Below are 20166 nucleotides of genomic sequence, written 5' to 3' on the forward strand. Positions count from 1 at the left end.
AAGAATCTGGTGACGTTGCATACCACTCAGATACACTCTTCTTTTCAGCTGAAGGACCATTTGCCCACAAACAGTATACGCAGGGGGATTTGAGACCGCCTTCAAGTAAGGAAAGGGGCAAAGGAAACTGTGTGCTTCTGATTGCAAGATCACCACTATTACGCCCTAGCACAGGAGTTGCAGCAACAGTAGATGACCCATCGTGTTCTGCTCCAGATACTGCAAAACTAGCAGTCTGTGATCATGTAATTAAAGACTGCATGTTAATGCAGAAGCATAAGGAGACGGAATTAACGTTGCACAGGCAGAATTGTGAAAAGTGGTGTTTACAGAAGTCTGTAAATTGCTTGGATGAAAACCAGGGCCCTAGTGGAATTATATTGATCCTAGAGGAGAGTCTGGAAGCTTGACCTCCTGATCAGGTATCGCAGCTCATAAAACCAACCCAACTCACCTGTGTTTTTCCACCTGTCTTCTCCTGAATGACAGTCCCAGAAATAGCACAGCTGACGGCAAAGCTTTTGAAAAATGAACTGAAGATATTGCATAGCCCTATAGCCATGAGCTCCTATAAAGCACAGACAAAACAAAAACACACAACCCCAAAACTTACTTACTTATAGTAACTGTGGTTTTTTTCAAGAGTGATATTACTGTCTGCTCCCATTTATTGGATGCCCACCTGTACTGCTTGGCTTTGCGGACCTTTTGAAAAGCAGGGCTAAGGCGCTCCCTTTCATTGTACCACATGTTCACACCTGAAGCACAGACCTCAACAACTTCAGTTCCTTCTTCTAAAAGAGTCCTTTGAGAGTGAACTCTAGCCCCCTGAATGATATGACACCCCAGTTAACATGCACAGCATAATGTACCTATGCAAATGCTATGCCCTTTGTAGTCATCCCCGAAGGCTACAAGAAGTCATGCTGACTTCCTACCTGCCTTAATTCCATCCTAATAAAATCTCAATGCCTTCGTAAGAAGCTAAATATGAAATGGCGCAAGCTTGCTAGTTACTAACCAGAGTACACTAGAAATAATGGAGTTTGAGGCCAAAGACTTCCCATATCATCACTCCAGACAGAGAAGATCCTTGCACCAACAGGTGGCTACAGAAAGGAAGGAAATGAGGCTATTCAGCCCTTTTATAACCTTGGCTATTAATGTTTGGGTGCTGTGCACTTTGAACAGGTTCCAAAATTCATTGGCATAAGCCGGGGGTGCATCCCACAATTAGGAACATACAGAGGTCAGGTTGTAGAAGAAGTAGCTGTTTTAGCCTGGCCTCCCCAACCCCTCTACCATATCCCATATCTTTCTTCAGCGGCAAACAAACATCCATATGCATGTGATTGGTTTCAGGCAGGGTGCTGGAAGTCACCCATCGTTTTAGCCTTTCTCAGCTCGTACACTGCTTCAGATAGTTGTGATTCCAGTGCTCTTCCTCCTGTTGGGAAGATAGCTGAGTTGCTGTAAAGCCACTGGGCTGCATTTCTGCTCTGCCCCTAGGACTCCCACCACACTCCGAGACAGTTAGTGGCTTTGGTAAGTGACAAGTAAGTCCAGGTTGGCTGGCCTAGGAAGCATGTGAGGTTGTGCTCTCACCTGGTTGCTGGAGATGTTGTAGTTGTGAATACAAGCGTACCTCTTTCCCACGAAAATGAGAAGGAAGTAGCTTACAATAGCCAGGGAGAAGGCATGGGCTACAATCCTGCTCAAATTTGATAAGTCTGGCAGAGTAGGAGGCAGAAACCTGGAATAGCAGAGAATAAATTGTCTTAATCTTGTTCTGTGCCTTACGTACAGTTCCCCTGTTCAGGACCTCAGCTGACGGCATTCAGAACTCTTCAGGGGATGCTCTGAATCTTGTTGGGGTGATCACTGACATCTTATGAGAATCCCTTGATAGGTATGTGCACAGTAAATGTAAGTCAGTAATCTGTGGAGAATACTGTTTAAGAGAGGAGCAGATGGAGGGTGGATCAAAGAGCATGCAGGTAGCCTCTTTCCAACCAGCATAGCCACAGGAGCGGGGCAGGATGCCAAGCATTACCTTAAGTACTAGGCAGAGACCTGGCTAACACACAGAGTAGCATTTCATGGCCCTATGGGAGGTGGGAGAGAGCTACTGGTTGGGGTGTGTCTAGGCTCCCCTATCTACATGTTGCCTTCGGCAGCACACAATGAAGGGAGCACAGACTGCATCTATTTTCAGCAGCAATAAGGATCGTTGCTGAATGTGTTTCACCCAGAGCCCTCCTCTCAGAAATATCCTGCACTGCACTTTCCACTTGGCTTCTACTGCTGGTCTATAACCTCTTGGGGCCTGAATTTCAACCTCTTGTAAAATAAGGATACTTAATATCTCAATTGCAGGGATAGTGGGAGGTTTAGTTCATTAATGTTTGTAAAATACTTTAAGTCCATTGCAAGGCAAGCCCAATGTAAAGAAAAATGACCAGGAGGGGAAAAAAAAGACATTTGGAAAAACAAAACAAAAAACCCCCACAAACAAGAACCTTTCTCTACAATTTAAAATAAAATTTAATCTAAAATGTAAATAAATAAAATTAAATTTGTGGATGGTAAATAATGGTGAGGAAAGGGCAGACATACAGAACAATTTGGATTACTTGGTAAGATGGGGCCATTCAAACCAAATATTTTCATAAAGCCAAATGCAAAGTCATACATCTAGGAACAAGGAATGCAGACCATCTCTCTCTCTCTCGAGTACGTTTTCATTCATAACTGGAAATTACCAACCTGTGTGGAACCATTTTGGCCGCAAGCATACTGGATTCAGCATGCAGATGCACATGGTTAGCAATAATGGTGATTGTAATAATCTGGGAAGGAAAACAGGAAAATTATATTATAGATAGTAAATTCTGGGGGGGAGGGGGCAGAGACTGTCTTTTCATACATGTTATACAATACTTCCTTAAGAAATACACCAAAAGAAATGCAGTTTCTAGTTTGTGATAATGGAAGATGAGGAGAAAGCTAAACACTTGCTTACAAAATTCTATCATAACTTAACTATGGAATGTTCAAAATTCCACAAGAATAATTACAGAAGCTACCTACAGATTCTTTCTGCAAGTGGAAATATATGAGAACCTTGAAATAACCTGTAAAATGTTCTTTTCAATAAAATACATAACTACTGGCACTTCTGAACTTCTTGCAGGTGACCATGATTATGATGTGGCACTACATAAGGAGATATTACAATCAACTTTATTATTGACTTGACAATTTTTGAACACTAAAGAGTTAAAGTGTTCTTTCTCCAGTTGTTAAATTAATAATAAAGCAGGATAGAAACCAGTTTACAATCTCTGATCTTGGATTCCGACATGGCCATTGTCACAAACGCGCCCTATTCTACGAAGTGCTGAGTAGCCTCAACTTCCGCTAACATCAATCACAGTTGGACTCTAAGTACCTTATTCCTGGGGAAAAGTACCTCTGACGTGCTGAACTTTGAGACTTCTGGCTGAGCAAAATGGTCAGAGTTTTCTTTTCAGCCTTTTTTAAACTATTTTTACATTTAATATTTTTGATCATTAAAAAAAAAGACGCAGGAGAAGAAAAAGAGAAAGAGAAAAAGTAAACGAAAGATGACACCAACAAAATCTGAATCCACAGCTGGAGCCTGTCTCTAAAACAGAATGAGTCTGAACATCCCCAACATCTGGGAAGGTTCAGATTCAGACCCGGATTTAGAAACCCCAGTGAGTGTTTGGATGCAAGGTTCTAATTTTGCTCACAATAAATAAAGATAAGAGGTTCAAACTCTGATCAAGAGGGTAGACCTGGTGTTTTGGTTTGCGCCAATTTCTGAATAATACTTTGCATTTATACAGCACTTTACAGACATTAGTTACTCCTCACAGCATCCTCAGGAGGCAGGGATGCAGAGATTTAGTAATTGTCCAAAGCCACTCTGCAAATCCGTGGCAGAGCAGATAATGGGACTCGGGAGCTCCTGGTTCACAGCCCCGTGCTCTAACCACCAGACCAAGTTGCCTCTCATATAGTGAGACTTTGCTGGTTTCTGTTAATTTTAGTTATCATAGTGGACATATGGAGAAGACTTACCAGGAGAAGTTCCATAGGGAATGCAACAGGACTGTGCTTGTAAGTTATCTTGATACAATTGCTGATCCTCAGCATGACTAGGCCAACCAAAAATAGCAAGATACTGGTGGCATTAGCCTTTGGGAGAGCCACGCAATACTGAAACAGGTTCTGAATGGGAAACATCACAGAGAGGATGAGAAGGGGATATTACAGCTTTTTTTATATGAGCTGGCATTTCACACTCTCTAAAAGGATGACAAAGGATGCCCTTGTATTTCAACTAGTAGGCCCTTCTGTGACAAAAGTATCTTTAATGGGAAGAGGGAGACAGCTACTAACAACACAGCAAGATTTTAAAAATATGTTTTCTATAGAGAGCAATACAGAAAATAACGGCACAGATATGGCTTTGTACTTCTCATTGTATTTTCTAAAGTGAGTAGAGAACCCTCTCCAGCCCCTCTCTCCTCCTAGCATCCAGAAAATCTGCATACACTGTATAGTACACCCACCTACGAAGAGCGAACGTAGCTACGGTTGAGACTTGCCTAATTTCTCCCCTAGCAATGTGCTTATATTGAAATTATCTTAATTTCTGAAGCTGTTCATTCCCTTCCCCTCCAAGGGGCAGGCACTTCTCTGAACCAAGGGTCTGGTTTACTCACATAGAAAATGGCCAGGGGGCCCATATGGAAGTTGATCACAATCCCGAAGATGAAGGAGAACTGGGATACGATGACATGCAGCGCTGCTGCAGTGAGGTAAGAATCAATGAGAGTCTTTGGCAGATAGGTTGTGACAAACCCCAAGCAGAAGCAGCCTAAAAGCAACTGAAAGGAAGGCAAGAGAGGAATGAGAAGTGGTGGCACAAAGGGGACTGAGCCTGACACTAAGTGATCAGCTACTTTGGAACCTAATCCTTAACTCTCCAACACCCTCCTTGTCCTTTATACACCAAAGACCTGATTCTCCACTGCTTTACATCAGGTGAACTCATTTGTACCTGTTGCATCCATTTTGCACAATGAGTAAAACACTACTAAAGCAGCTTGATAGCATTTTTCATCCACTTTGTACAGGTATAAATGACTACATAAAAGTGCAAGCAGTGGAGAATCAGGCTGCCAAATGCAAAGCATTTAACTCTAACTATCCAGTATCACACAAGGAGATTCTCTGGCCTCCACTTTTGATCTGATGGATTAGAAATAATTCCAAGACAAAAAACAATGTTAAAGAGAAATTAAGAGTCGGTATAGAAATCAGTACATGTAAGGGTAAATCCTTATAAGAACATGGCAGTTAAGAAAAAAATCTACTAGAAAAGGAAAGACATTCAGATTTAAGGTTAAAACTTACAAGAAACCCAAATATTTGAAAGCATGGAAATCCACAGATAAATTACCAAAACTACCAGGCATCACTGGCAAGAGACAAGAACTGACAAGTGGGGCGAGGCAGAGCAATAAAGAGTCTTAAAGGTGGAGTCAAAAAGCTGAAATTTGATGCAGTAGAAAATGGAGAACCAGTGAAGAGATTCAACTGCGGCGTGTGTACAGGTGTTTTGTAGGGAATGAACAGAACGGGCAATCACTGAGTGATCCATCCCCTGTTGTCCACTCTCAGCTTCCAGCAGTTCTTGTTTTGTGTACAGAAAAAAATTCTGATTCAGGAAATATTATGGAGGAAGATGTACCAGGATTTGAAAATGAATTGAATGTGTGGGTCAAGGGGTAGAGGCACCTTGACATATCTTGGTCGGAAATCCTAAGAGGAAAAAGATCTAGAGCCCTGTGTTCAATGCACTGCAAAAAATATATATTCAAACGTGTGCGCTGGGAAAGTTTAACCTCTTAGTAGTTCTAGTTCCCTGGTTTGTACAATGTCCATCAAGGCCACATCCATCGGGAGCTAAAAGGAATGCAACTTCTACCTGGATGATCCCAGTCAGAAATGTCGTTGATGCAGTAAGTGTCAAGGCTTCCATGTAACTCTTCATATAATTTGCATCTGAGAAATTGGCAAAGGTTCCATTAGCAGTCAATACAGAGCTGAAATTCAGAGTCTTCAGAACATCTGCCACCATTGCATTCAGAATGCTGAATGAACCTGTGACCAACAGAAGCAGAGAACAGAGAAGAAGGTTGCGTGAATCCCTGCAACCACAAGTCCATTTTTCACTCCCACCCATGCACTAGAAGGTCTATTTTCACCATCTGTGTGTGTGTGTGTGTGTGTGTGTGTGTGTATATACATTCACACACACTTCTTAATAGCTATATAAAATGATGTCTGAAACACTGATTCTCACTTACCTCCCTCCCAAGTATATGAAATTCCTGATATATCATTCAAAAGCAGATTACATCTACAACCTCACAAACATGAACTATCAAGTTGTTCAGATGCATGACCAAAGATTATTTCAATACAAACTCTAAACAAGCTTTTACCCCACTGTTAAATAGACTGAAAAGTGAATGTGAAAGAAGTTAGCTGAAGAAGGAAGTGTAGCTCTGGCTCAAAGACTAGAGGGCACCCTATACCCACTTATTGTGATACAGTGGCCAACCTTTTCACCTGAAAGGAAGGGAAAACAAAGGAGGAGGTTTAGGATCAGAACCATTGCCAAAAAATAATTGCCAGAACTCTGTTCACAGATTTATGTCTCCAGTCCATTTGTTTGTTGATCTCTTTGTACAAATTTCTCTCTTTCTCGTGTGTTTGTATGTATTGTGAATATATAATTCGGAAGAGTGCAGAACCATTAAGGACGTGATAGTGGCAAGCAGCTGTGTGACCCCCACGAGCAGACCAGAAGCCAAATTGTGACTCTCAGTCTGGTTCCCCACTTGCTCTCGGGGATGGTGGGGGAGAGAAGGAAGGAAGAGTATTCTGTGCAAGCCCTGCTGTGTCTGGTGCTGATTACTCTTCCATGGCATTCTGGCTCTCTCCTCTGTGCTGGTACTTGTGATGTGGATAGTCCATGCAAGGAAGTAAGTGGACACCTTACTCCCTTGTGCGGGCATACAAGGTAGTCCACAGTTGAGTCCTAAGTGATTTCCTCAGGATCATACAACAAGACAGTTACAGAACGGGAACCGAACCCAAGCAGGTGACTAGGAGCGAGGATGCTCACTCCAAGACCATGCTACCAAGTAAGATCAAATAGATGAGACAAAGATAGATATAGGCACCTCCCACACCCTTTAATGACGACTCTGCACATGACCCCATAAGTCCTGGGGACCCAATTCACAGAGCAGAGTAAAACTTACCAATGGAGATATGGTGCGAAGTCCCGAATATGACATATGTTAATGAGCAGCAGAATGCAGAATAGAAGCCATTGACAACTGGTAGTGGTAACCTCGTTAACAAAACTCCTGACAGTCCTGGAGGAGAAACATACATTTCTAAAAGCAAAGTGTACCTGGCCAGATTTTATCTTCTACTTTTATTTTTGAAGTGAAACTCTGCTTGTGAAAAAGTGCCAGCCTGGCAGCCTTGAAGAACGAAGCTCCGTATTTATTGACAGAACAGGCACAGCACAAGCAGCAAAGCAAGCTTCCCTCACACTGACCCAATACTGTCTCCATCTGTGTCTGGAGAAGCCACCTCCAGAGGTGACAGGACAGTTCAGCCCCCATAATCCATTCTGCCGAGAAGGCAAGAATTGAGACTGACAACTATGGGGCCAGTTAGTGTCAAACCTCGTGGTTGTTTTGTGACATGGGCCCCTGTTAACTAGAAACTGGACTTAGAACCACAAACTCATTTCACTTAGGTCACCTAACGATGATCAGATGCTAAAAGTTTTATGACAGGTTTCAGAGTAACAGCCGTGTTAGTCTGTATTCGCAAAAAGAAAAGAAAATGGCCCAACTTGATTATCATACACATTGTAAGGACAGTGATCACTTTAGATAAGCTATTACCAGCAGGAGAGTGGGGTGGGGGGAGAGAAAACCTTTTGTAGTGGTAAACACCCATTTTTTCATGGTTTGTGTGTATAAAAAGATCTTCTGTACTTTCCACAGTATGCATCCGATGAAGTGAGCTGTAGCTCACGAAAGCTGATGCTCAAATAAATTGGTTAGTCTCTAAGGTGCCACAAGTCCTCCTTTTCTTTTTTAAAAGTTTTATATATCTGGCCAATTAAATTGCACTAAAAAGTATGAAAAATATGATTCACAGCAGTCTGATGTTTTGTTCCTGCTCACTTGAAGCAAGCAGTTCAGCAAAAGCAGGTCACTACCAAATTCTCTTTGTAATTCATTTAGTAAATTATAGGTGTTCAGATACAGCTTGGGATTAGATTTAAAATGAGGACTGGGTTTGAGGCCAGATCAGGGCTTAGGGACAGGTTCCGTTTCAGAATGACTAACAGTGAAGTCTGAGCATTGTTTTTTGAGATTTTAGGCCCAATGGATGGAAATCTTGAAAGCTCAGTTGTTCTCATGGTATCTGAGACATATCTGAATATAACTGGAAAATAAGTCCCTTCTGGTTTTAGATATGACCCAGGAACTGAACCATGTGGTGGATTCTATCAGGATTCTAACAGATTCAAGTTTCTGGCCCAACATAGCATCTTCTATATAGGTCTCCTTTCAGTTTTACCTCCAGAAGTTGGAGATAGGTCATCCAGAAAGGTCCTAGAGGGTCCTGATCAACATTATCGGAACCTGTAGCTGAGCTGTAAACCTCATTGTCACAAAGAATACTAATAAAATACTCAAAAAGAAAAGGAGGACTTGTGGCACCTTAGAGACTAACAAATTTATTTGAGCATAAGCTTTCGTGAGCTTACAGCTGAGCTGTAGCTCATGAAAGCTTATGCTCAAATAAATTTGTTGTGGTACCTTAGAGACTAACAAATTTATTTGAGCATAAGCTTTGGTGAGCTTACAGCTGAGCTGTAGCTCACAAAAGCTTATGCTCAAATAAATTTGTTAGTCTCTAAGGTACCACAAGTCCTCCTTTTCTTTTTGCGGATACAGACTAACATGGCTGCTACTCTGAAACCTAATAAAATACTGAATCTTAGAAGGCGTACATGTGTGTATGCATATTTGTTTGAGAGCACGTGTGCCTCTCTGTGTATGTCTAATATTGTGCATAAGAGTAAATGCTGAGTACAAGTACAAACATATGTATGCAGATGTTTACAGGACTGTACATAGCAGGCTATAAATTCAGTTAAGGAAATTTGATGTCAACTTGAAGCCCATTGTATATTCCCCAATAAAAACTATGTTAAGATGGCGGTAAAGACTGAAAGTATGTATCAGTAATTTAGGGGTAAAATATATTACAGGGATGTTACAATTATTCCAGAACCAAGCATTATAAATCCTGGAAATTCAGAGTTCACTTCAAACTTTAAAAAAATACAAACATGTCAAGGAATGGAAACAAATAGTCAGGGCATTCAAACAATCTTAATTCTGCCCTGTATTTAAACCATGCAATAACCATATGATTTTTATTAAGGCATTTTAGTGTTTGTGATCCCAAATTAGATTAAAGTAAGTTTTAGAGACAAATTAGTTTTTTTCCCCCTCTCACAGCATCCGTTGTTTAAGAAATTTTATCTCAGCTCATTAATTGTAAATTCTCAGAAAATGTATTCTGTAATCAAAGAGTAAATGCTGTAACTTTGGGGAGAATACATTGTGTTCTTCATTCATAACAAAGTGGTTGAATCCCTACTTTAAGCAAATAAACAAACAAACAAGTAAACACAAACTTAACTATGGAACAATGAGCAGTGCTTCCATACTAGGGTAAGCATATGCAAATGTACACAAGCATATACATGTGAGCTGAAAAAGCTACTTTCAAATTCATCCCCCAAAACTAATCCTGCAAATGTGCATACACATGCATACCCACATCAATGTGTGCATATATGCAAGATGCATACCTGAAAAACAGACGCACTTGCATGTACACAAAAGCACGCATATACAAACTCTATCCACTTTAGGACCCTACATGACTGGAGAATAAACTTCTGATCAGCCTAGGGAGAGTGGAGGAAAAATGAGGTATGAATAAAAGGAAAAAGATAGAACGGGGAAGACACGCAAGAATATTTTTCTTTGCTTACCTTGTGGAATCTGGACCATCCCCACACTTAGGCCAGCATGTATATCGTTCAGGAACCACTCTCTGACTCGATATGCACACAACCAGTTCAGGATAGGAAACATCTTGAGTATGATCTTTCTGAATCTTGCCCAGGAGAATCTGAAAGGAACCAGACAAGTTCTGTGTACACTGTTGTTCAGTCGTTCCACCTCTGTAGCTTCTTACCAGGGCTTTGTCCTTTTTATGCCCAGAATTCATAGAGCTATGATTAACCCCTTTCAGGTCCTGTAGAGACATATAACATGAATGCAATGTAGTGATCCCTATGTCTGGTTCCCTTGCATTCCATTCAAATCAACAGCAAACATTTTATGTGTCACTCACATTAGTCTTTGAATTAAGATCCCCAACTCTGGACATACTGATTTCTTATTTTTGGTACCAAAGATGATAAGTGGAAGACCGTGCTTAGATTCCTGCTATTCTGATGAGGGTGGAAAACTGGAAATGATAAAACCTTTGAAATACCTTTGAAAACTGAGGTGAAAAAGACTTATTAAGTCCCCATGTCTACCACAGAGAACAGTCAAATTTGTTTCTTGTACTATATTCAGTAATATGGGGATGTCAAACTGATGGCCTGCAGTCAGGATTAAGAACATAAGAATGGCCATTCTGGGTCAGACTAATGGTCCATCTAGCCCAATATCCTGTCTTCCGACAGCAGCTGGTGTCAGATGCTTCAGAGGGAGTGAAGAGAATAGGGCAATTTATTGAGTAATCCATCTGCTGTCATTCAATCACAGCTTCTAGCAGGCAGAGGTTTAGGGACACTCAGAACATGGGTTTGGGTCCCTGACCAGCTTGGCTAATAGATACTGATGGACCTATCCGCCATGAACTTATCCAATTATTTTTTGAACTCAGTTATACTTTTGGCTTTTGCAGCATCCCCTGGCAATGAGTTCCACAGGTTGACTGGGCATTGGGTCACATAATGCATTTATATGGTCCACATGCCTTTATCAGAGTTTCTAATAACTAAGCTTTCATTTAAAAAAAAGAGCAAGTTTCTAGTCCTCATGTCTGCAATAACGCTCCAAAGCGAACCAAGTGTAACCGATGCAGCATCTGCCCAAGTCTGCAGACAGCCTGAAACAATGACTTTGAGGAGTAAACTTCCATCTTCCCTATTAATCTGATTGGGCTGTCAACTTTAAAGCCCAGTTATGACACTTTGATGTCAAGATTAACTATTTAATCACTGATCATTGTCGTGGACAGAATGGGGGCATGGGGAGTGATTGAACTTCAATGAAGAAAAGGAGTACTTGTGGCTACAGCTGTAGCTCACGAAAGCTTATGTTCAAATAAATTTGTTAGTTTCTAAGGTGCCACAAGCACTCCTTTTCTTCTTGCGAATACAGACTAACACGGCTGCTACTCTGAAACCTGAACTTCAATGGTTTGGCAGCTAGGAATGAAACACAGAGAAGGAACAGAAGAGACTCACAAAGATAGGGAAGTGGGCCAGACACTGTGAAAGGAGGATGAGGAAGCAAGAGAAACAAAAGGCAGAAACAACAGGCCTAAAGGGGGGCAGATTTTCTCAATGAATGATGAATGCAATAATAAAGCACTGAACAAATAATGTTGAGCTACTACATAAAGGCCATATTCTCCTCTTGCTCTCTGTGCAAATCTCCTACTGACATCAGGGGGAAATACACAACCTCAATGTAAACTCCAGCTCTCAGACCATAACTAAATAGAATTCGACCCCCTCCTCCAAATAACTTTGATACCTTTGTTCTAGTACTTTGTCTGATCTCTCTTTTATTTAATATCTCATATGATGGAGCTTCCTTGATCTCTGTGAAGGATGTTTTTCTTTCTGATTATTCCTAAAGGTAAAGGAAGAGCTAGAAAAGGAGGCCGGGGATAAAATTGCACTCTTATTTACATCAATGTAAATCTAAAATGCCTCCACTCACCTCAGTGAAATTACTCCAGATTTACAACAGTGTAACAAAGCTGAATTTGACCCACAGTCTTAGTTAGCTTTGAACCTCAAGTCACATCAGGGTCACAAAACAGCAGGTGACGCTTCAGCAGTCACTTCAGTTCTAGTAAGCAGTTGAAACAGAACACCAAGAAGTGATAATTCAGTGATGTTTCAGGAGACTTGGTCTCAACTTCTTTATAAGAACAGTGGTCTGTAGGTGCTCCTATTAAGTGACTCAAGAATAAGGAACTCACCTAGTCCACTCACAGTGCTCTTTGTCGGCCAATCCACAGAACAATAACTGGTATTATTTCAAAAGGAAGCCCCTGTCCTGATCTCCATATGGGAGAAAGGAAGTGTGCCCACGAAGAAAACCTACCACACGCAACCCCCTGATGAACCCAAATAAATCCCAATGACTGACAGAGTAAAGCCTGAGACAACATGGAGATGACAGTTCAGTCTGGGTGACAGTCACACAACAAAACTAAAGGGAATGTGACAAATGATTTTCCAAACTTTGATTGGTTAATTTTTCCATGGTGGAAGAACAAGACATCCTCTGATGCTGCTGAAAGAGGCTCCTTTGTGGTCAGCACCTGCAGCATCTCAGCATAGATGACAGGTTTCAGAGTAGCAGCCGTGTTAGTCTGTATCCGCAAAAAGAAAAGGAGGACTTGTGGCACCTTAGAGACTAACCAATTTATTTGAGCATAAGCTTTCGTGAGCTACAGCTCACTTCATCGGATGCATTCGTGAAGTGAGCTGTAGCTCACGAAAGGTTAAGCTCAAATCAATTGGTTAGTCTCTAAGGTGCCACAAGTCCTCCTTTTCTTTCAGCATAGATGGGAATTTTGAGTCTTTGGGTATACACTCTGGAGTGCAAGTCCCTACTGGGAAGAACAGGGTGGGGTTATATTAACTAATGCTGCATTTGCACACTCACCTCGCCCATCCTAGAAGGGAACCTTAGAGTGCAGCAGCAAGCAAGGCAGAATGAGGTAGAGCAATTTCTGCCATACTCTTAGGAAACCTAGCCTCTTTCTACTCTAGGCGGGAACTGAAAGTGATACCTGGGAGAATTTAAACAAAAATAGCAAATACAAATGCCAGAAAAACCAGATGTAACCTTGTGTCTGCCAGCTAGGGTGGAAGTAAGCACTGGAGGGGACTGAAACAATTAGCAGAATCCCTCCTCACTATGCATAGCTGCCTCACATTACCACAACTGTGAAATGAAGAGAGACTTTTGTGGTCTGTAGGCAGAAACTCCCCCAGTGTTCTGGTAAGCTTGACACACATGCAGGGCTGCCCCTAGCGGTGGGTGACGCCCTGTGCACCAACATTTGGGGGCACTAAACCTTTGCATTCAGGGGTCCCAAATCCCTGATTCTGTGTGGGCTTTTTTCTCTCAACAGTTTTGCTTGATGGCTTTTGTTTTGCTCAGTCATCTGGAGGGCACCAAAAACATTTTCCATCTTTGGTGGGAAAACAGATACAGATGGCCCTGCTTACCTGCTCTAGGCATGGGACTCTACAGTTTGGTGCTTTGATTAAGCTTCTATCAGTCACCTCTGTATTCTAGTACTGAGTTGGGGCAGCCGGAGGGTCAGTCGGTGCTTTTACATTAGTACGTGAACAGGCTGCTCAGTTTCTTCATACCTGCCAAATTCCTGGTATATTGCTCACCTGCACTGGACCCTTCCTTGGATTCTGAAGTCCCTGTTCCTTGGGGAGGGAGTGTTTCTTTCATAGTTTTTCTGGAACTGCTCTTCAGTGTATATGCCTCTCTTGATTCTGTACTTCCCCAGCTGCCTGGGAGCGCTGACCGTCTCAGCATCCGGCTCCATGAGGTCACACTGATAGTGGGCAGTCAAAAACGTGGGAATAAGGGAAGGCGAGAGAGTGAAATCAAAGTCACTGTCCTTCCCCGTGACAGTGAAGGGAGGAAGGAGGTCACAGAACCGGACTGTCTCACTGAAAGAGAATGTTTAACTGGCTAAGCCGGGGATACATCCATCCCCGGTGTAACCCCATCCAAGCAGGGGCACTGGAACAATTTGTTCAGTGTGGGTGCCCAGAGCCATTGAACCAAACTGTAAACCCTGGATATGCTGGAAAAAACCACTTCAAGCCAGAGGGTGCAGCCGCACCCCACTTCCAGCACCCAAGCCACTGGGAGCAGTGGCGGCGCTGTTAGCACCCCCTCCACCGCAGCAACCCCCAGGGCCACTGCGGGAAGAATGGGACCCTTGCTCCCAGATCCCGGGGGCAGCTCTTCAGAGGGGCTGGGGGCCGAGTGCCCCCGGGGGGCCACTCTCAGCCTCTCCCTCCCCTCTCTCGACTCGCCCACGCCCCCTCCCCGTATTCTCCCCGCCAGCCACGGCCCCGCCCCGCCCCGGGACACCCCCCTCGCTCGCCGGGAGCAGGGGGAGCCCAGGGCCCGCTCACCCGCGGCAACCTGAGCCGCCGCCGCCGCCGCCCCGGCTTCGAGACTCGCGGGGCGGCCGGGCCTCACCAACTGCCAACCCCGGGGTGGGGCGCGAGGGGCACGGGATACTGCCCCAGCTCGCCCGGGGGGGCCTGGGCCCCGCCTCCAACCCCGTGGGGTGACTGGGTCTGATCCCCTCTCCGCCCTCCTCCAACCCCATGGGGGGCACGTCTGATCCTCTCCCCGCCCTCCTCCAACACCATGGGGTAACCGGGTCTGATCCCCTCCCTCCTCCAACCCCATGGGGGGCACGTCTGATCCCCTCCCTCCTCTAACCCCATGGGGGGCACATCTGATCCTCTCCCCGCCCTCCTCCGACCCCATGGGGGGCACGTCTGATCCCCTCCCCGCCCTCCTCCAACCCCATGGGGGGCACGTCTGATCCCCTCCCCGCCCTCCTCCAACCCCATGGGGTAACCGGGTCTGATCCCCTCCCTCCTCCAACCCCATGGGGGGCACGTCTGATCCCCTCCCCTCCCTCCTCTAACCCCATGGGGGGCACGTCTGATCCTCTCACCGCCCTCCTCCAACCCCATGGGGGTCACGTCTGATCCCCTCCCCGCCCTCCTCCAACCCCATGGGGTAACCGGGTCTGATCCCCTCCCCGCCCTCCTCCAACCCCATGGGGTAACCGGGTCTGATCCCCTCCCTCCTCCAACCCCATGGGGGGAACGTCTGATCCCCTCCCCTCCCCTCGGGATGACTGAGTCTGAGCCTTTCCCTTCCCTCCTCCAACCCCATGGGGGGGCACGTCTGATCCCCTTCCTCCTCCAACCCCATGGGGTAACCGGGTTTGATCCCCTCCCCTCCAACCCCATGGGGGCCACGTCCGATCCCCTTCCCTTCCTTTCCCTCCCCTCCCCCGGGGTGACCTGGGTCTGAGCTTCTCCCCTCCCTCCTCCAAGCCCATGGGGGCCGTGTCTGTGGATATTGCAGAGATACTGAAGAAAAGTGCATGTACAGCTCATAAAACTTTTCATCCGCTGCACGGTACACAGTGAAGCAAAAAGATCAGGCACCTTGATCAGCCCCAGTATTTTAATGGCCTCTTCTAGGGCAGTTCTTTGGTTTTTCTTGCATCCACCTACTTTCTCAAGCCCAATTTTATGTAATTGCAAAATAACCAGCGTTTCATGCATTTGCCACTCAGAAGCAGTTTGGTGACTCACGTCTGTCTTGAATAATATAGCGCCTACAAAGCTCGCCACCTCAAGTGAAAGACAGCATCGTCCAGCGCTTAAAGGGAGGGGCCCCTGCATTCAAATGCTGACCGCCACTTATTTGTTGTTGCGTGACCCTGGGGCAGTCACTTCGCTTCGTTATCTGGTGCCGACACTGAGCTTGAGCTCCATTTCACAGGGCATTTCACCGCATGCTGCACTCTCAAGCAAAGGCTTACGTCCCGCTGCTTCCCAATTCTCAGACCCGAGCTCGGCGCTAAGCCCCTACACAGCTGCTCGCTCCGCTGCGGATCCTTGTGCACCGCCCAGCCCCCCAAAAGGCGGCTCCCCCGAAGCGCCTACAGCCCAGAAGACAGAGCCACAAGACACGGGGGGGGACCTAGCTAGAGAGGATTTCGCAGCTTTCCTCCGCCCCATTATTCCGTGGGCTCCTGCGTGCAGACGGCCCCAGGGCAGAGGGCTGAGTTGGCAGAAGTCAGTCACGGGGGGGACGAAGTGAAGTGAACCCCGAGACACTAGAACCACAGGGGCCGATCGCCTCTGATGTACCAGAGCCAGCTAGCCCCAGGCCCAGCAATGACCAGGCCTGGCCCCTGCCTCTCTCCCCCAAGCCCAGCCGGGCCCAGCCGCCCCCGGCGCCGCTAGCAGCAGCCCGGCGCCCTGCAGCCCGGCTCCCTGCAGCCCGGCCCAGCCGCCCCCGGCGCCGCTGGCAGCAGCCGGGCCCAGCCGCCCCTTCCTCCGCGCCAGGCCCGCCGCCCACGCCGCCCGCCGCGCGGCTTCCCCGCGCCCCGCTAGCTCCGCCCCCCGCCCGGGCTCAGGCCGCTCTCGCGAGAGAGGAGGGCGGTGGGCGCTGGTTCCATATTGGGTCATCGCCGCGCCGTGCGCCTCAGCTCTCGCGAGGCGGCGGCGGCGGCGGGGCGCGATCGATTGGTCGGGGTTCCGGGAGGGGGCGGACTCGCCTGGGCAGTGCCACTGGGCACGGGCGGGGGAGGTCACTCCGGAGTCGCCTTCGCCGCCTGCCTTGCTCTGCTTGTGAGAGGAGTCTCCCCCCCGCATCAACATCTGGTTCCTTTCAGGACCCCCCCCTCCCCTCACACACGCGCTGTCCCGCCCCTTGGGGTGACAGTGCGGAGCACCCAGGGGGCGCGTGAGGAGAACCCTAACAGCTCGCGCGGGACAGCCCCCACTCTTTTGTTTTTTGGGGTATTTTTTTGGGGGGGGGGAGGGAGGCGCTGCACGAGACCCCCGCGGCCCCTGCGGGGGCAGCAGCGCGCGACAGGGGAGGGGGGGGGTCCGCGGCGGCTGTCAACGGTCACTGGCCCGGGCCGTGGTGAGGGGGGGGCCGGCGGCGGCCCGAGGCCCCCCTGAGGGGAGGGAGGGGTGCAGACCTGCCCCTCTCTCTGCAGGGGGGGGGCGGGGGAGGAAGAGCCACTGCTGGGGCCGCCGGCAGAGTCCCCCCCTCCCGCCTGGCCGGGCGGGGCGGGCTCCGGAGCCGAGATGTCTCAGGAGCGGCCCAAGTTCTACCGGCAGGAGCTGAACAAGACGGTCTGGGAGGTGCCCGAGCGCTACCAGAACCTGTCCCCGGTGGGCTCCGGGGCCTACGGCTCCGTCTGGTGAGTGGGGGCGGGGCGGCGGGAGGGAGGCTGCTTGGATCGGAATCTGCCTGTCCGAGCTGCACCACGGGGGCCCCCCCCGCTCTCTCGGGGGGAGGTGGGGAATCTGCCCCGGCTTCTCACCCACTTCGGGGGCACCGTCGGTGTTGCACGTGCGGGGGCGGCGACTGAGTTGGAGGGCGGGGGGTTCCCTGCCCTCGGTGGGGTTCGCCCCTTTCCTCCTGCCCCCAATATGGGCGAATCGGCCTTGCCCACGGGTGACTTTTATCCCTAGATTAGTGGAGAAACCGCTGCAGAAGCCGCGTCTCCGCGGTGGGATGCACCAGATTGCACCACATGGCCGGTGGTGGTAAAGTCAATTTCACAGAACATAGTCTTGTCCCACTCTTCCTCCAGGGTATTAATGCGCACACTTTCCTCCCTCTCCCCCACCCCCTTTAGTTACTGAGTGGTGGGGCGTGCCAAAGTCTGCTTTGCAGAACAGGTGCCTGGTAGCTCTTGTTCCAGTTTCAGCTGGGAACTGCAGAGCAGGTGACATTTGGGGTGATTTTAAAGAGAGGTTTGTTGATACTGGGACGGTGATGTGGTGGGAAAGGCTATGAGGCGATCTCTTCTGCCTTGCCCTATCTGCCAGGAGTGCTCTTACAGGTAACAATTCCATACCACTGGCCATGGGAGGTTAACATAGGGAAATTCGTGGTCTTTCCTGAGTGAGAAAATTAGTTGTAGATGCCTATGGTAGCAAAATCCTGCTGTCAGAGCTGTGAAAGTGTGGACATAACTGGCAGGAAAAAAACATTCTGGTCTTTAATTTTTTCTTAAACTAATACAGATAAGATGTGTATCTGCAGAGCTTGACTTGCCTGTAGTCACAGCAGCATGATTAAAAAGGTTGTACTCCCTTGTTGCATCAAGTATTTTTGCTCATTTCGTGATGCAACAGTGCTTATTAGTTTTGGTCTTCAAAATGTAGAATAGGAAATGAGTTTGTCTACTTGACTAGCCTCAGTTTTGCAGTCAAATCACAGTGTTGCGTGAAAGATTTTTTAGGCGGCTTTGCCCTTTTTTTAAAGAGAATACGTAAAACATTAATTCTTATGAATGCATATAGTGTTTAAAGCTTTTCTGCACCCAGTATGTCAGACCCTGATGAAGATTTTGTAATAGTGTTTCCACACTGTGGTCTCCTCCAATGAGTGAAGTGAGCATGCGTTAATGAATTTTTATGCAATATGTAAATTTATATCTACAGTGTAGGACTCGCAGTAAACAATACTAATGAAGAAAAGTAATAGCCATGTATACACTGTAGCTTTTAAAAAACCCAAACTATCAGCTGTTTGTTTTTTTAACAAAGGGTGATTATATTATACTAAATTGTTTGCAAAGTTCCATTTAAATAACCTCTATTAAAACTGTTATGTACTAAAGTATATGAGCATTTGTCCTTTATCTTTTGTATAAAGGTCAAACAGGTTCTAATAGTATGAATGTGTTCCCCCCAAAGTTTTACTGTAGAAAGGCTGAGCTTTATTGAAGTAGTAAGATAAGGCCTGACCTTGCTGGTTGGTTGATATCTCCTGAGATGCTGAGTGTTCTGATTGCCCATTACAATCAATAGGAGTTGAGGGTGCTCAGTGCCTTGTGGCAGGGTCAATCCTAAAAATAAAATGAGCAAGGTCTTCTCCTACCCCCAACTCCAATTGTGCTTTCCAAAATGCTTGCATTACTTCCAAATATTTCTTTCCACTACCCATATAACATAAGGATTTGCATCATGAACTTCCTGTTTTGCTGTGTCAAAACCTTTAAAGATTGTGCAATTGCATTAGTAGCAGAGGAAGTTGTATTTTCTGTTGGAAGCAGCTTCAAACATGTAGCTGATAGTTGCAGATTATCAAAGTTTATTATATTCACACAAGGACTTGCTCTGGTCTGGCACATCTTTTCCTTCCTGATCCTAATGTAAAGTCACTGTGTTGAATGAGGCATCAAATTAATTTTCATTGTACCAGATTGAGACTGCAAACACAGGATTATGATTATAGTGTGATTAACACCCTCAAGACAGAAAACTCCCCAGGCAGTGATGCAGATAAAATGTACTAGCATGCATCACTACTTGCACACCAAGGTGAGGGGGTTAAATAGGATGAATGTCTAGGCTGTTAGGGAGAAGACTCTTACTCAAACATAAATAACAGAGCTAACAAGTCCTGTAGATTAGTGTTTTCCAAATTATGGGGTGCAGTAGTTGGGAGAGAAGGCACAGGCAGATCTCTCAGTTTGTTCTTAAGTCTCGTCCTTGATTTAAAAAGAATAGAAGGAAGATGTATACATTAAGATGTGGAGATGAAAGATGGGCAGCTCAGTTTTCAAAAGTCTGGGAAACTCTGGTGTAGTCAGTGAAGTTGCCTATGCTGATTTATGAAACCATTGCAGTAACACCTATTGTGTGAAACGCTTATGCTGCTTGCTCTTAGAACAGTTTAGCATCTTCATGCAACATAGCTGTTGTTGTTTGTATTCTTATTGTGCATTCACATGAAGTGCACTCTACAATCATGTTGGCATCAATGCATTCTGGGATTCCTGAAGCATCTGTTTCAGAATGCTTCCATGTGGTTGTTAGGTACAGGAGATTTTGATTAACTTCCAAATGCAAGGTATTACATTGTAGAATGGAATTGG

General features: G+C 46.1%; 2 protein-coding genes across 10 annotated transcripts in view; one reads left to right on the forward strand and one right to left on the reverse strand.

Annotated features, from left to right (window-relative positions):
* The window catches only part of SLC26A8 (solute carrier family 26 member 8), a 29784-nt gene extending 15283 nt beyond the window's left edge, over window positions 1-14501 (reverse strand). For 3 of the 4 annotated variants that reach the window (XM_037885135.2, XM_043533401.1, XM_043533403.1), the window contains exons 1-9: window positions 13880-14501; window positions 10205-10344; window positions 7368-7484; window positions 6023-6198; window positions 4755-4919; window positions 4108-4257; window positions 2767-2849; window positions 1606-1753; window positions 455-568 (exon numbers count right to left, since the gene is read on the reverse strand). In XM_037885135.2, the coding sequence (XP_037741063.1) occupies window positions 455-568; window positions 1606-1753; window positions 2767-2849; window positions 4108-4257; window positions 4755-4919; window positions 6023-6198; window positions 7368-7484; window positions 10205-10344; window positions 13880-14040 (1254 nt within the window). In that variant the 5' untranslated portion in view covers window positions 14041-14501. The remainder of the gene's footprint in view (window positions 1-454; window positions 569-1605; window positions 1754-2766; window positions 2850-4107; window positions 4258-4754; window positions 4920-6022; window positions 6199-7367; window positions 7485-10204; window positions 10345-13879) is intronic. The other variant, XM_043533402.1, reaches the window with a different exon arrangement.
* Window positions 14502-16823: 2322 nt separating this feature from the next.
* The window catches only part of MAPK14 (mitogen-activated protein kinase 14), a 50322-nt gene continuing 46979 nt past the window's right edge, over window positions 16824-20166 (forward strand). The window contains exon 1 of one of the 6 annotated variants that reach the window (XM_043533406.1): window positions 16824-17475. In XM_043533406.1, coding sequence (XP_043389341.1) covers window positions 17360-17475 — 116 coding nt within the window. In that variant the 5' untranslated portion in view covers window positions 16824-17359. The remainder of the gene's footprint in view (window positions 17476-20166) is intronic. The other 5 variants (XM_043533408.1, XM_043533404.1, XM_043533405.1 and 2 more) reach the window with 5 other exon arrangements.

This window comes from Chelonia mydas, chromosome 21 (assembly GCF_015237465.2).
Source record: "Chelonia mydas isolate rCheMyd1 chromosome 21, rCheMyd1.pri.v2, whole genome shotgun sequence".
NCBI lineage: Eukaryota > Metazoa > Chordata > Testudines > Cheloniidae > Chelonia > Chelonia mydas.